Source organism: Chiloscyllium plagiosum, chromosome 51, assembly GCF_004010195.1.
Source record: "Chiloscyllium plagiosum isolate BGI_BamShark_2017 chromosome 51, ASM401019v2, whole genome shotgun sequence".
Taxonomy (NCBI): Eukaryota; Metazoa; Chordata; class Chondrichthyes; order Orectolobiformes; family Hemiscylliidae; genus Chiloscyllium; species Chiloscyllium plagiosum.
Genome location: NC_057760.1, coordinates 2,883,498 through 2,900,180, shown reverse-complemented (window position 1 = coordinate 2,900,180; position 16,683 = coordinate 2,883,498). Strand labels below are relative to the sequence as shown.

Below are 16,683 nucleotides of genomic sequence, written 5' to 3'. Positions count from 1 at the left end.
GCAGCTGAGGATTAATTGGGATTGAAATCAGTATTTACACTCTGAGGTGAGAGACATGACTGAGGTGTTAAATGAATACTTGGCATCTATCTCTACCCACGAAACAGATGCTGCACAAACTACAGTGACAGAGAAAGAAACTCAAATCATTAGAATGGTATGTAATTTAATTAGTATATCCAATACTTTCTATCAGTGCAACACTTGAAGGTGATGAGACTTGGGAACCAAGCGAAATGTATCTAAAGATACTAAAGGTCATGAGAGTGGAAACTGCAGAGGTGTTGATGATAATCTTTCAATTTTCCCTGGATTGGGGCTAATCCAAAAGATTAGAGAACAGCAAACATTTCATCCTCACACAAACATAGTTGCAGAAGTGCTCTCGCAGTTCCAGATGATTTAACAGCAGTGGTGTGGAAATTTCAAGAACATTGTTCTGCATAGATTAAGAGTCACATGGAAAACGTGGAGTGATTCGCAAGTGTCAGCGCAGATTTGTTTGGGGGAAATTGTCTAATTAACTTGGAGTTTTTTGAACAGAACAGCAAGGCTCGATGAGGGTGGTGCTGTTGGTGTGGTGTACATGGTCTTTGAAAGGTGTTTGATAGAGTGCTACTGAAAAGACAGGAGAAAGTGAGGTCTGCAGATGCTGGAGATCAGAGCTGAAAATGTGTTGCTGGAAAAGCGCAGCAGGTCAGGCAGCATCCAGGGAACAGGAGAATCGACGTTTCGCTTATGCCCGAAACGTCGATTCTCCTGTTCCCTGGATGCTGCCTGACCTGCTGCGCTTTTCCAGCAACGCATTTTCAGCTACTGAAAAGACTGGTAAGGAAAGTTATAGGTCATGGAATTGTAGGGACAGTAGCAACATGGCTACGAGATAGGATACAGACTTTGGGTGAGTGGTTATTTTTAGAGCTGAAAGGTTTGTAATGGTATCATAGAATCCCTACAGTGTGGGAACAGGCCATTCAGCCCATTGGGTCCACACTGACCCTCCAAAGAGTATCCCACCCCTCTACTCTATAACCCAGCAAACTCTTGCAGACACAGGGAGAATGTGTAAACTTCACACAGTCATCCGAGGATGAAATCAAACCCAGGTCCCTGACAACTGAGCCACCATGCTGCCTAAAGTTCAATATTGGGATCCTTGCATTTTCTGATACACACAAGTGATCCTGTGTGCAGGGGACAATTTCAAAGTTGCGGATAGCACAACACTTTGGAGAATTGTTGAGGAGGACAATGTAGAAATTCAAAAGGACATTGGTATGTTAGTAGAGAGAATGGATCGATGAAAGACGAAGTTCAGTGTGAAGAATGCTGAGGTGATGCCCATCACAAGGAACAGGGAAAAACTATAAAGTAAAGGGAGATTGCAGGAGATACTCAGCAGATCTGGCAACTTCTGAAGACAGAAACTATACTTTGAGTGTAGTAATCCTCCTTCAGAGTGTTAATTCTGCTTTTTCTCCACAACATGGGCTTCTCCAGCACTTTGCTTTTGTTTTAGATTTTAAGCCTCTGCAGTTCTTTGAATTATTATCACATAAAATACATGAATCTGAAGGGTGTGTCGGAGCTGAGGGAGTTGGGTGTATAAATACTTGTCGTTAAGGACGTTAGAACAAATAGACAGCTGTTTGCAGAGCATACCAATTCTAGGTTTCATAAATAAGAGTACAGTAGTAGGGACGTTATGATGATCTTATACAGAACCAGTAGTTAGACCTCTGCGGGAAGATTTGTGTTTGGTTTTGGACACTGCATTAGGAAGGATAGAGTCATAGAGATGTACTGCATTGAAACAGACCCTTCGGTCCAACCCGTCCAGATATCCCAACCCAATCTAGTCCCACCTGCCAGCACCCGGCCCGTGTCCCTCCAAACCCTTCCTATTCATATACCCATCCAAATGCCTCTTAAATGTTGCGATTGTACCAGCCTCCACCGCATCCTCTGGCAGCTCATTCCATACACCTACCACCCTCTGTGTGAAATAGTTGTCCCTCGGGTCTCTTTTATATCTTTCCCCTCTCACCCTAAACCTATGCCGTCTTGTTCTGGACTTCCCGACCCCAGGGAAAAGACTTTGCCTATTTATCCTATCCATGCCCCTCATAATTTTGTAAACCTCTATAAGGTCACCCCTCATCCTCCGCTCCCGGGAAAACAGCCCCAGCCTCTTCAGCCTCTCCCTGTAGCTCAGATCCTCCAACCCTGGCAACATCCTTGTAAATGAACCCTTTAAATTGTGTTCTGTGTTTTTTTTAAAACTTTGACAGAAATAGGGAGCCAGGAGGAACAGCATGGGCTGAAAGGCCGCCTACCAAGTCTCATAGCTTTGATAGGCTCAAACGGGGAGTGGGTGGGGTCTCTGTATTGAGTGACCCTCAGTCTGGCCAATCATGGATTTAGAGTGGTCCGCGCGATCAAAGCCGATGGTAGGCGGTTCCAAGAAGATTGGCCAATGACAGGAGTCCACAGAAACAAACCGGGCGCAGTTAACGTGTCGGTTTTCCTGATTCGCCGGGAGCGAAAGCGGGGCGACGGTGGGTGCACGGCGTGGCCCAATCAGTGCAGAGAGGGTGGGGCGATCGGCGCCTGACTGACAAGCCTCTAGCCCAATTGGCAAAGCGTCCGTCGACCAGTCAGGTTGAAGCGCGCGGGTGGGGCCTTTGGCGGGAAGAATGGAGCTCGAGAGCGGCGAGAGGAGAGGGAGCGGAGTAACGGTCACCCCCGAGGGAGGGCGGGAGAGCTCGGAGGCCGCCCCGCCTGAGGGGGAGCGGGGAGAGGTAACCCCGCCGTCCACGGGTCTGGACACTTCATCCGGATCGGGGGCGGACACTCCGGCCTCGGACTCAAAAAGGCTGAGACTGTTCAAGGCGGCGATAGATACCACAGTGGAGAAGCTTCTAGAAACCGCCAGGTAACAGTCAACAGACTGCCCCTTTAAGGGAAACCCTGCCCGTGTTACACTGGCACTGCCCCTTTAAGGGAAACCTGCCCGTGTTACACTGGAACTGCCCCTTTAAGGGAAACCTGCCCGTGTTACACTGGAACTGCCCCTTTAAGGGAAACCCTGCCCGTGTTACACTGGCACTGCCCCTTTAAGGGATACCTATCCGTGTTACACTGGCACTGCCCCTTTAAAGGATACCTGCCTGTGTTGCATTGGCACTGCCCCTTTAAAGGATACCTGCCCGTGTTACACTGGCACTGCCCCTTTAAGGGATACCTGCCTGTGTTGCATTGGCACTGCCCCTTTAAGGGATACCTGCCCGTGTTACACTGGAACTGCCCCTTTAAGGGATACCTATCTGTGTACATTGGCACTGCCCCTTTAAGGGATACCTATCCGTGTTGCATTGGCACTGCCCCTTTAAGGGATACCTGCCTGTGTTACACTGGCACTGCCCCTTTAAAGGATACCTGCCCGTGTTACACTGGCACTGCCCCTTTAAGGGATACCTATCCGTGTTGCATTGGCACTGCCCCTTTAAGGGAGACCTGCCTGTGTTGCATTGGCACTGCCCCTTTAAGGGATACCTGCCTGTGTTGCATTGGCACTGCCCCTTTAAGGGACAACTGCCCGTATTGCATTGGCACTGCCCCTTTAAGGGATACCTGACCCTTTGATGAAAAGCCCCTTGTGTTTGGATTGTCCCTCAAGGGGTACACCTCTATAAGGTCCTGCCCCTTTAAGGAATACATCTTTAACTTTAAAGAATCACCCCTTGCCCAGAGATTCCCTTTTTTAAGGGTTCATACACAGAGACTACACCATTGTGGGATCCCCATTACAATGGGGAAATGCCTGCTGACACTAGAATTGGCCCGTTAAAGAATCCGAGGAGAAAGTGAGGTCTGCAGATGCTGGAGATCAAAGTTGAAACTTTATTGCTGGAACAGCACAGCAGGTCAGGCAGCATCCAGGGAACAGGAGATTCGACGTTTCGGGCACAGGCCCTTCTTCAGGAATTCCTGAAGAAGGGCCTGTGCCCGAAACGTCGAATCTCCTGTTCCCTGGATGCTGCCTGACCTGCTGTGCCGTTAAAGAATCCCCCTTGTACTGGGTCTACTCCTTTTAAGGAATTCCCCCTACATTAGGAATGTACCCTTTGAGAGAACCTCCTTACATCGGGGCTACCTGTTTAGATTGCCCGTTCATTGATCAGATCATGAGAGTTGGGACAACATGTTGAGGTTGCACAGGACATTGGTAAGGCCACATCTGGAATATTGTGTACAGTTCTTGACACCCTACCTTAGGAAGGACATTATTAAATTGGAGAGAGTTCACAAAAGATTTACCAGGATGTTGCTGAGACTGGAGGGTTTGAGTTAAGGGATAAGCTGGGAACTTTTTCACTGGAGCGTTAGGGGCTGAGAGGTGACCTTATAGAGGTTTATAAAGGGCTTGGTAAATGGCCATGGTCTCTTTCCCAGGGTGACAGGACAAAGATTTAAAAGGGACATGATGGGCAACTTTTTCACACAGAAGGTGGTTCATATGTAGAATGAACTGCTCGAGGAAGTGGTAGATGGAGGTACAGTAACAACATTTAAAAGTTTTGAAAAATCATGTAACATCAGTACTGGGATTTACATATTAATAAACCAAAACCTGCAACCCATTCTAAAAGATGAAAGACTTAACAGCAATCTAGGTTTGTTCAAAATATCATTTCAGTTGCATGACACTGTAATCTTTTGCTCGAAATTCTGTGTTTTATGGTCCTGCTCCACATACTGGTGAAGGAGCAGTGCTATGAAAGCTAGTGCTTCCAAATAAACCTGTTGGACAATAACCTAGTGTTGTGTGATTTTTAACTTTGTCCACCCCAGTCCAACACCGGCTCCTCCACGTCATAACGTTTAAAAGACATTTGGAAGGAATGTGCACAGGAAAGGTTTAGAGGTATATGGGCCAATCACAGGCAAATGGGGCCAGTTTTGTTTAGGAAACTGGACTGGGTAGACAAGTTGGACCCAGGAGTCTGCTTCCATACTGCATGACTGTCATAAGCAAGATCAACCCAGTATTTACTGCCCTTGAGAAGGTGTGAATCAATGCACTCCATCTGTTGTACGTCCAGATTTGGAAGGGAGTTGCAGGATTTTGACACTGCTGATTTGATTACTGCTCTGTCTCCGAATACTCTGTCAGATCAATCCTATCTGCAAGCAGTGTGTGTTCTGCTTGAGCTCTTTAAATGCCTCAATATCCGCAAACTAGGTTGTTCATTGGCCTTTGGCATATGTGGTCAACTAATAGCAACTGCTGGTAATTTACTCCACCTCTAAATTTGAAATGAATCTGATTACTTTATTTTGTGTATTTGTTTTGATTTTCACACTGACGGTTGCTTGATGGATATGTTTTAATAATTGAGGGCATGGTACCCTGTTTTTCTTCCCTCCATATGTAGCTTTGAGAGGTTTGCTCAGTGCTTTCAACCTGTTTACAAAATTCAGCCACAGTTCACACATAGTGTCTACAAGCAGCTTATTTCTCAACTCCAGACCTCTATCCAGGTGAGCAATGAAGAACCCTGTTTATTAAAATTTCTGGCTGTTGTCAAATTTGTTACTTGATCAATTGGTTCAAAATTAATAGCTCTGTCAAAGAAATGGAATAGGCTCAATGGGCCAAATAGCTGTGTTGTGTGGTTCTTTGTTTGCCTTCCTACCAAATCTTTTGCCATCTATTTTGTGTTTTTCACTAGTTTAATGTTCTATTTTCCTCTTTATCAGTTTCTTGGTCCTATTTTGCTGAAGGAGAAAGTGAGGACTGCAAATGCTGGATATCAAAATCGAAGAGTGTGGTGCTACAAAAACACGGCCGGTCAGGCAGCATCCGAGGAGCAGGAGAGTCAACGTATGCTCGAAGTGTTGAACTCTCCTGCTCCTTGGATGCTGCCTGGCCAACTGTGCGTTTCCAGCACCACACTCTTCGTCCCTATTCTGCTGAAGTCGAAAATGTTCCCAGTCATCGGTCTTCGTAATATTTTGGCAACTTTATTTCTTTCGTCTAATGCAATCTTTTAATTTCTGTCAATTACCGTGGTTAAACTACCTTCCTGACAAGATTTTTGAGTCTCAAAGAAATGTAAATTTGTAATCACCATGTTTTAAACTGTCTGTGAACCGGCCCTATTGCTCAATCTACCTTATTACAAGTGTCTTTCACTGGAATGTCAGACATTGAGAGGTGACCATATAGAAGTTTATAAAATAACAAAGGGTAGAGATAGAGTTAATAATAGTTGTCTTTTTCCCAAGGATGGGGGAATTTCAAGACCAGGAGGCACAATTTTAAGGTGAGAGGAGTCAGATTTTAAAAAGATGCGAGGCGCAAATGTTTTGGACAGAGGGTGGTTCGCATGTGTCATAAATTTCTTGAGGATGTGGTGGATGTGGATATGTTTAAAAGACACTTGGATAAGTACTTGAATAAGAAAGGTTTGAAGGGATAGGGGATAGGAGCAGGCAGGTGGGATGAGTTTAGGTAAAAACGAGGACTGCAGATGCTGGAAACCCGAGTCTGGATTAGAGTGGTGCTGGAAAAGCACAGCAGGTCAGGCAGCATCCAAGGAGCAGGAAAATTGACGTTTTGGGCAAAAGCCCTTCATCAGGAATTCCTGATGAAGGGCTTTTGCCCAAAACGTCGATTTTCCTGCTCTTTGGATGCTGCCTGACCTGCTGTACTTTTCCAGCACCACTCTAATCCAGGTGGGTTTAGTTTGGGATTATGTTTAGTATGGACTAGTTGGACCAAAGGGTCTGTTTCCATGCTGTATAACTCTATAATTCAGTAGAAAATCAATCTCAATTGTAATCAAGATTGACCCTACTTCAATACATTTTCTACTTGTCTGTGTATTAATGACAAGATCACAAGCTAGATGGCCAGTTTTGAGTATGCTGACCTTTTTAAAGAACTGATGTGACTCAGAACGGTTCAGGGATCTTTTCACTTTGAAGTGTTAAGTTCCACACTTCTTAAAATTTGTTTCATGAGAGAAATACAGTATTTTTAAATGTTAGTATGCAAAGGCGTAGCCAGATTGTTTCTTACAGTTTCCTAGTTTATTTTCAGTTGAAGAACCTGGTTTAGGTTCACTTTCAAATTTAATGTATAATTCTATAATATTATATAATATATATTCTGTAGAAGTTCCATTACAAAAGAGTATGAATTATAAATTTAAGGGTATTGCAGCTGTACAAGTTGCTGCTGAGACCACATGTGGAGTATTGTGAGCAGTTTTGGTCTGCGTATTTAAGAAAAGATATATTTCACTTGAGGCAGTTCAGAGAAAGTTCACTGGGATGATCTCCAGCGTGGCGGGATTATTGTATGAGTGAAAGTTAGGTCGTCCTGATCAATGGAGTTTAGAAGAATGAGGTGATCTTATTAAAATAGATAGGGGCTCGTTGGGCTAAATGCTGAGAAAATGTATCTTCTGCTGGGAGAGTCTAGGATCAGGGGGCATAATCTCAGAATCAAAGGGTGCCAATTTAAGACTGAGATGAGGAAGAATTTCTTCTCTCAGTGGTTTGAGATTCTTTGGAACTCCTTGTCAGAGAGATCTGTGGGGGCAGAGTCTTTATGTCTATTTCAGGCTGAGATAGTCAGATTCTTGATCAGTCGGGAAATCAAAGATTATGGGGAAAGGGCAGGAAAATGAACATGAGGTATGTCAGATCAGCCATGATCGTATTGAATGGCACAGGAGGCTCAATGGGCCAAACAGGCTGCTCCTGTTCCTATTTCTTACGGTCTTGTAATTAGATCTTTTTCATTGCACAATACTATATCTAAAATAGAACGTAGAACAGTAATGCACAGCCCACCGTATCTGTGCTGACCATGATACTATTTCTAAACTAATTCCATCTACCTGCTCAAGGTCTGTATCCCTCTGTTCCCTGCCTGTTCATGTGTCTGTCTAAATGCCTTATAAACTTTGCTATTGTATCTTCTTCTACTACTACCCCAGCAGCATTTTCCAGGCACCTGCTACCCCCTGTGTTTTCCTCACTTTAAAGTTTCTCCCCATCACCTTAAACCTTTGCCCCACGGTATTTGACATTTCCATTCTGGGAAAGAGACTCCCAACTACCCCCCTATATCCCTTGTAATTTTATATACTTCTATTAGGTCATCTCTGTGCCTTCGACTCAAGCAAAAACGATCCAAGATTACCTTTATAGCCAATACACTGCAATCTAGTCATCATCGACGTAAACCTCTTCTGCATCCTCTCCAAAGCCTCCACATCCATCCTGTAGTGCAACAGTCAAAACTGCGCACAGTACTCCAAATGTGGCCTGACCAAATCCTTGTGCAGTTGCAACATGACTTTAATACTCAGTGTCGTAACCAATGAAGCAAGCATGCTGTGTCTCTTCTTTATCGCCTTATCCACTTCCATTGCCACTTTGAGTGACAGTTTTTACTAAATTCATATTCCACCATCTGCCATTGCAGGACTCAAACCTAGGTATCAAGGACATTATCTGAATCGCTGGATTAATAGTTCAGTTACAGAACCAGTAGACCATCATTTTCTCAGAATGCTACAAGAAATAGCATGTTATCTTATTGGATCCCTGAAATACAGTCCTAGAAAACTATCTTGTAGGTTGGTGTCAGTTGAAATTCCATGTTATTACTGCATTATCCAGCTTCCTAATTTATACCATGCTGTATAATACTGTTTAGTGGCTTACAAACAACTCCCACCACTCTTTGTCCTTTGCTGTTTCTTAGCTCCACACACTGATTCTACATCTTGAATTTCACTGCTGTTGATCCTTCACTGACAGCATTATCCCACCTTCTTTTCCTTACTATCTATTGTTCCTGAATGTCAAATACCCGTGAGCATTTAGTTCCTGGTTTTGGTTCAAATTGCAGCCATGTCTGCATCATGGCACTTAAATCTTACCTGTTTATTTGTGCAGTCAATTCATCTATCTTGTTGCAAATGCTATGTGATTTCAGTGAGAGATCATTTCAAAGAATCCCTACAGCGTGAAAGCAGGCCTTTCGACCCATCGAGTCCACACCAACTTTCCAAAAAGCATCCCACCCAGACACAACCCATCCCCAAAACCCTGATTTTCCATGGCTGATCCACCTAACCTGCGCATTCCTGTACACACGGCAATTTAGTATGGACAATCCACCCTAACCTGCTAAATGACATCACCAACCCAAAGAAACCCAAATGTATAAATAGAAAGCAGAAATCGTCAGCTGTGCTTCGCCCGGAGGCTCACTGAAGATGTTACCTAGTCGGAAATGAACATCTGGAAATGAACCTTCCAGCTCAGCCAGCAAACCTACATCCAGAACCTCAACCTGAGCTACAAATCTTTTCAAAACTCGCTAAGATATTGTGTATTAAATCCTTTGCGTGTACATAATTAATCTGAGATCCAGAACCATCTCCTGAAACCTGCTCTTTTTTTCCCCATTACAGGAAGAAGTCAGTCAGATCTCTGAAGATGGACTGTTTGAACGAGCACTCCCTAAATTGGATCAGCTGGAACGTGAATCTGAAGCACGTACAGACCCTGCGTGGTAAGGGCAGACTGCAATCATTCAGGAGTAAACTAGCAGCTGGATAGAACTCCTTGTCTAACAGCAGAGTCATACAGCATGGAAACAGACCCTTTGGTCCAATTCCTCTGTACATCCCAATCTGACCTAGTCCTGCTTGCCAGTATTTGGCCCACATTCCTCTGAACCCTACCTATTCATATACCCATCCTTTTAAATGTTGTAATTGTACTAGCCTTCACTTTGTCTGGCAGCTCGTTCCACACATGCATCACCCTCTGCATGAAAAACCTACTCCTCAGGTCCTTTATAAATCTTTCTCATCTCATGATATATCTGTGCCCTCTACTTTCGAACTCCCCCATCTTCTTGGCTATTCACCCTTTCCATGCCACTCATGATTTTATAAACCTCAATAAGGTCACCCCTCAGCCTCTGATGCTGCAGGGAAAACAGCCCCAGCCTATTCAGACTCTTCCTGGTAACTCAAACCCTCAAGTTCTGGCAACATCCTTGTAAATCTTTTCTATATACCCCCAAATTTAACAACATCCTTCCTATAGAAAGGTGACCAGAATTGCATGCATTATTTCAAAAATGACTTAACCAATATCTCTACAACCACAACATGACACCCAAACTCTTATACTCAAGTGCACTGACCAATGAAGGCAAGCATACCAAACCCCACCTACACCACTCTGTCTACCTGCAACTCCACTTTTAAGGAACTATGCATCTGCATCCCTGGGTCTCTGTTTGGCAACAATCCCCAGAGCTCACCATTAAATATATAAGTCCCGCTCTGGTTTGCCTTATCAAACCGCAACACCTTGCATTTATCTAAATTAAATGCCATTTGCCACCAAGACTGCAGCAGCTGACCACCATCTTCTCCAGGGCAATGAGGGATGGGCAGTAGATGCTGACCCAGCCAGTGGTGCTCACATCCCACAATGAGTTTAAATAAAATCTATTTCCAAGGGCTGGCCTGGTATAACTAGTCTGAACAATCGCAGGGTTCCTGCTCCTGATCACTGTCGGTGATCTCTGAGTTAGAGAATGAGAGGGTAAACAATGTGAATGGAATTGTTTTTCCCTTTTGCTTTGAAAGTGTTTTCGATAAATGCGAGATGTTGCATTTTGGTAAGGGAAACCAGGGTGGGGCTTATACAGTTAATGGTGGCTCTAGGGACTGTTGCCAGAGAAAGTGCCCTACGGTCTCAGGTAGACAGAGTGTTGAAAAAGGAGTTTAGTGTGCCTGCCTTCATTGGTCAGTGTACTGACTATAGGAGTTGGGATGCCATGTTAAGGCTGTACATTGCTGAGGCCACTTTCAGAATATTGTGTACAATTCTGGTCACCCTTCTGCAGAAAGGATGTTAAATTTGAGAGGGTACAGAAAAGATTTACAAGGATGTTGTTGCCAGGACTAGAGTTTGAGTTACAGGAAGAGGCTAAGCAGGCTGTGGCTTTGGAACTATAGATTAAGTCTGACAACAGTGGTGAGCATGTTGTTGGAGGACATCCTGGGGGACAGGATTTACATGTGTTTGGAATGGCAAAGACTCATAGTCATAGTGATAGTTGTCATGGCTTTGTGTGTGGGAAATTGTATCTCAATAACTTGATTACTTCTTCAAAAAACTCAATGAAGATTGATGGGGGCAGAGCGGTGGACATGATCTACATGGACTTCAGTGACCCGTTCAACAAGCTTGCTCAGGGTAGACTGTTTAGCAAGATTAGATCACATGGAATAAAGGGAAAACTAGCCATTTAGATACAGAAATGGTTCAAACGTAGAAATCAGAGGGTGGTGGTGGATGGTTTCTTTTAAGATTGGAGACTGGTGGCCAGTGGTGTGCCACAAGGATCAATGCTTTGGATGTGTATATAGGAGGAGAAAGTGAGGACTGCAGATGCTGGAGATCAGAGCTGAAAAATGTGTTGCTGGAAAAGCGCAGCAGGTCAGGCAGCATCCAAGGAGCAGGAGAATTGATGTTTCGGGCATAAGCCCTTCAGGAATGAGGAAGGTGTGCCAAGCAGGCTAAGATAAAAGGTAGGGAGAAGGGACTTCTATATAGGAGGTATGGTTAGTAAGTTTGCAGTTGACACCAAAATTGGAAGTATAGTGGACAGTGAAACACAATGGGATCTTGATCAGATGGGCCAAGTAGTGGCAGGAGTTTAATTAGATAAATGTGAGGTGCTGCATTTTGGAAAGGCACATCAGTGCAGGTCTTATACGCTTAATGGCAAGGTCCTGGGGAGTGTTGCTGAACAAAGAGACCTTTGAGTGTAAGTTCAGTTCCTTGAAAGTGGAGTTGCAGGTAATAGGATAGTGAAGAAGGCATTTGGTATACTTGCCTTTATTGTGTGCCTTTATTGATCAGTACATTGAATATGGGAGTTGTGAGGTTATGCTGTGGTTGCACAGGACATTGGTTAGGCCACTTTTGGAATATTATGTGCAGTTCTGGTCTCTGTGCCATAGAAAGGGTGTTGTGAAACTTGAAAGAGTTCAGAAAAGACTGACAAAGACGTTGCCAGATTTTGAAGGGTTTGAGCTGTGGGGAGAGGCTGAATAGGCTGGAGCGTCGGAGGTTGAAGGTTTATGAAATCATGAGGGCCATGGATAGGATGAATAGACAAGGTCTTTTCTCTGGGATGGGGGAGTCTAAAACTAAGGTGAGAGAGAAAAGATTTAAAAGGGACCTAAGGGGCAGCTTTTTTCACACAGAGGGTGGTGGTGTATGGAATGAGCTACGAGAGGAAGCAGTGGAGGCTGGTACATTACAACATTTAAAGGGCATCTGGATGGGTATATGAATAAGAAGGGTTTAGAGGGATGTAGGCTAAATGCTGGCAAATGGGACTAAATTTATCTAAGATGTGGTCGGCATGGATGAGTTGAACTGAAGAGTCTGTTTCTGTAAGTCTCTACGACTCTAATGTGGATATCGGTGTGTGTGGGACTGATGTAGTATGTCACCTGCTAAATGAAGCCCCTGTTGCTGAATTTCAGGCGTCCCACAGGCTCCCCAGCTGTGGACCTACGGACGCACCTGGTGCCATACCTGTTGCAACAGCGTGATTACCTGCGTCTGAAACTGAAGAGGGCAAAGGAGGAGAATGCAGCTCTGGCACAGTCAGTCCTCGAGGGCAGGAGCAGGGTCGAATCGTTGGTGCGAGTGCGAGACGAGCAATGTCAGCGTTGGCAGGTATGGAATACTAATAAACAGCAGCGCAGCTCACTGCTGTCTTGAATCATGAGTGTAGATCTTCCACGAACAAGATGGCATGTTGGCTCAATGGTTAGCACTGCTGCCTCACAGCACCTGGAACCTAGGTTCGATTCCAGCCTCTGATGACTGTCTGTGTGGTGGTTGCACATTCTGCCTGTGTCTGCATAGGTTTTCATTGGGTGCTCCGGTTTCCTCCCACGTGCCAAAATAGGCAGGTTAGATGGATCAGCTGAGCTAAATTACCCTGTAGTGTCCCTTTTGTTCATTTTCTCTGTAGTTCTGCTCCTTTCTGTATAATCTTGCTTTCAAAGTTACTGGAAGTGTTGACCAAGTCTAGGTTTGTATTGTTGTAGTTGATCACTCCTTTAACCTCTCAACAAAGGTACCTGTAAAGGGTCCTTACCTTTGTATCATTGAATTGGCTCACTGTCTGTATCAGGCGCTGAGCTGACTGGGGGAGAGTTTTAAATCGAGCAGTGGTATACCAAAACTGCATCTAATCTTGAGACCAGAGGTATACCAGAGCTGCTGTACATACACCTTGTGTCTGGATGCATGACGCTGTCTCACTTTAGTCTACTTATTAAGCTCTATTTATTGTCTCTAGCCTCCTAGTGTCCAGGGATGTGTGGGTTAGTGATGGGAAATGCAGGGTTACAGGGATAGGGAAAGGGGCTGGATCTGGAAAGGATACTCTTTGGAGGATCAGTATGAATTTGATGGGCCTACTGGTCTGCTTCCACACTGTAGGGAATCTATGAACATATTAGTGTATGTTTGGCGGAGGCTGGATCTCGATGTCATGTTGCTAACACTGGTGTATTTGATTCACAGCAATGTACTGAACTCTGTCGTCAGTTTCAGTTGGACGAACACTGAACAAGTGAAGGTGGCCGGTGTCTGAATGCCGTTGTTGAATTCCAAGTGATTTTCTAATTTTTGATGTGTTCATGTACCTTCACTCACATTCTGTGATCTTCAGAGGTGAACCGGCCCAGCTCAAAGTCCCTGCATACCTCAATAAATAACTGATGAGGAGGTAAATGGTACCCAGGTAGGAAGGGTAAATGAATGGTATGTGTAAAGTAGAGAGAGGAATAACAATGATGTAGTGACTGTCCTTTTCCTCTGCAGACTGAATTGCTCTGCTGGCTGACTGCGGCCCATGAGATAAAATTAAGGGCAGTCACACCAGCTGTTCAAGATAGTATAGAGGAAGCATTACTCTCTATCTAACCCTATGATTGATGTGGACAATGTAGAGAAAGCTTTATTTTAAGTTTAAAAGCACAGAGGGAGCTTTACTCTTCCTAACCCTGTACTGACCTCATCCTGACAGTGTTTGATGGGGACAGTGTAGAGTGGGTTATTTCTGCGCAGTATCCCTCAACTTGATGGATAAAAAGATCCCTTAAACCTGGATGTTTGGCCTCTGCTTTGAGGTTTGAATTTGAAAGCCAATCTCTGTTGCTGTATATTGGTAATTTTATTTTGTTCATTTTCCCTTTTCTGTATAATCTTGCTTCCAAAGTTACTGGAAGTGTTGACCAAGTCTAGGTTTGTATTGTTGTAGATGATCACTCCTTTAACCTCTCAACAAAGGTACCTGTAAGGGGTCCTTACCTGAGCTGACTGGGGGAGAGTTTTAAATCGAGCAGTGGTATACCAAAACTGCATCTAATCTTGAGACCAGAGATATACCAGAGCTGCTGTATATACAACTTGTGTCTGGATGGATGATCCCATCTCAGTTTGGTCTATTTATTAAGCAGTGTCTCCTACCAGTCTGGGAGTATGTGAGTGTATGCAGACACTCTGAAACCAACAGCCTGGTATCTCACTCACTCAGTTCTATCGCATTATCCAGCAGCCGCTCATTCTACCGTGGGACTAACTTCTTCAACACGCACAAACAGTGGCATCTGTACTGTCACTGCAGAGAACATTGTCTGCACAAATTTTCTTCGAGGGCAGTGTTTAGGATGGCTGTGAAATTTGTCACGGGGTGGGTGGTTGGTGGGCGAGGAATTATCAGTGTAAATTTGTGTTTGCATTAAACCAAAGCTGAAAATCAGCGTGAATCACAATCATCCTGTGTTCTGTGTCTTCATTTTCTTTTCCCCCCTCCTCTTGTGCTGGATTGCAGGCCTCACTCCAAAGGTATTGCAACAAGGTAGGACTGTCTGTGCCGAGAGCAAGACTGTTTGAGTAGCCTGCTGGTGTTTAATTCCTTCCTCATGGGAGGAAAAGAAGGGCAAGATGCTATTTCTGTTGATGCCTGAGCTGGGACAGACTAGATGACTAGATCGACGAGAGGTCGATCCTGGCAGTTTCTGGCTGATGAAGTCACTGATCTGTCAACGGGAAGCACCTATACCAGCAATAACACTTTATCCCAGCTCTTCCTTATTCTGAAACAAACAGTAACCATTCAGTCCCTGGAATAAGCTGCTCGGTAGAGAAATGAATCCCAAACAAAGTTACCAGCAGGAAGGAGAGAGAACTTTAACTCAGTGAGAATCAGCTCAGCGTCACCAAGTACAACAGAAGGCCATTCGATCTATCTTGTTTTATGCCAGTGTTCTCCAATTCTGTTCTGTAAGATCACATAATCTCACTGACCATTCAAACTCTAGGTCACAACAACTAACTACTTCTACCCTGATACTTAGTTCCTGTGTTACTGCCGTGGGGTATGTCTGAGTTGGTGGGTAGCTGTGTCTCCCTAAGGTATTGTCATCCTAATTTTTAAGTCCCTCTTTTTCTGAGAAACATCCTTTAGCCCTACATATCCCTTTTCTCTGTAACCCATTCAAGATCCCTCCCTACGTCTGTCACCTCCCCCAGTCCCTATACTCCCTGTCACAAGACCCTTTGACTCTACATCCATCCCTATCTTGAAAACCTCCTCCAGCCCCTGACAGCCCTCCCTATCTCTGTCAATTCCTTCAGCTCCTCCACCCTCTTCTCTGGCTCCTTAAAATATTTTGCTTTGATCAAGAGTTATGTTGCTTTACACAGACGCCTTTGTATCTATCAGCGTGTAGCTTTTCAACCTGTGATTCTCTACCACACTGAAGTAGCTACATAACTAGTGCTCCGTGAGTATTGAAGGAGACCATCACAATGGCAGTTGCTATATTATAAAGTTGGATCCGCCCCCTCAAACCTTGCATCCACACACAACTTGATCAATATCAAAACTTTGCTAAAGAGTTCCAGCAATGCCAGATGTGACAAGGAGAAATTGAGCTTACTGCAAAGTGTTATCTCACTGTGTCTCCAAACACATTGGGACAATAGAACTCCCCTCCAGAATGTTCAGCTCCTGAATAGCAGATTACAGGAGCTCTGATCTTTTGCCCTACGCAGCCATCGGGGCCATTACCCAGCTAATGGGATGAGGGACTACTCCTGCTGACTGTGACAGAGGCACAGCACTCCACTGACACCCCCCACCCCCCTCCCTGCTTCTCTGCATTGCAGCCGTTACCAAGGTTTTACACTCTTGACTCCAGCTTCTTTCACACCAATGGACATGAACAATCCTGATGGAGGTGGGGGGAACTGTGCTCATTTCTTATTGAAAGAGAAAGTTTTGCTGCTGAAAGGACCATACTCAGGCTTCCTTACACTCAATTGTTTCCTTTATGTAGTTCACTCTCCCTCAACCTAACCTCATTTTCTAATTAGGTTGGTTGGTTGGCATGGGTGGGGGAGAGAGAAGGGAATTACATTTCTGTAGCACCTTTCACAACCTCAGCATGTCTTCAAACACTTTATGTCTAATCAATAACTTTTGAAATGCGGTTGTTGTTTATTGTAGGTGACTTGGGAACCAATTTGTTCAGTGAT

The 16,683-nt window shown here is 44.5% G+C and overlaps 1 protein-coding gene across 1 annotated transcript; it reads left to right on the top strand.

Moving 5' to 3' along the window:
* The first annotated feature begins 2,622 nt into the window (after positions 1–2,622).
* si:dkey-6i22.5 (polyamine-modulated factor 1) lies at positions 2,623–14,441 on the top strand. Its single transcript, XM_043684020.1, has 5 exons — positions 2,623–2,935; positions 5,439–5,544; positions 9,501–9,601; positions 12,609–12,804; positions 13,663–14,441. The coding sequence occupies exons 1-5, from the start codon at positions 2,697–2,699 to the stop codon at positions 13,705–13,707; spliced, it is 687 nt and encodes a 228-aa protein (XP_043539955.1). The 5' UTR covers positions 2,623–2,696; the 3' UTR covers positions 13,708–14,441.
* The last annotated feature ends 2,242 nt before the right edge of the window (positions 14,442–16,683 follow it).

Bases quoted from the DNA above. Each gene is read 5' to 3' on its own strand.
- si:dkey-6i22.5 (XM_043684020.1), top strand. From the start codon at position 2,697: ATGGAGCTCGAGAGCGGCGAGAGGAGAGGGAGCGGAGTAACGGTCACC. The intron at 2,936-5,438 runs GTAACAGTCAAC...CTCCATATGTAG, and splicing joins AAGCTTCTAGAAACCGCCAG to CTTTGAGAGGTTTGCTCAGT. The intron at 12,805-13,662 runs GTATGGAATACT...TTTGATTCACAG, and splicing joins AGCAATGTCAGCGTTGGCAG to CAATGTACTGAACTCTGTCG.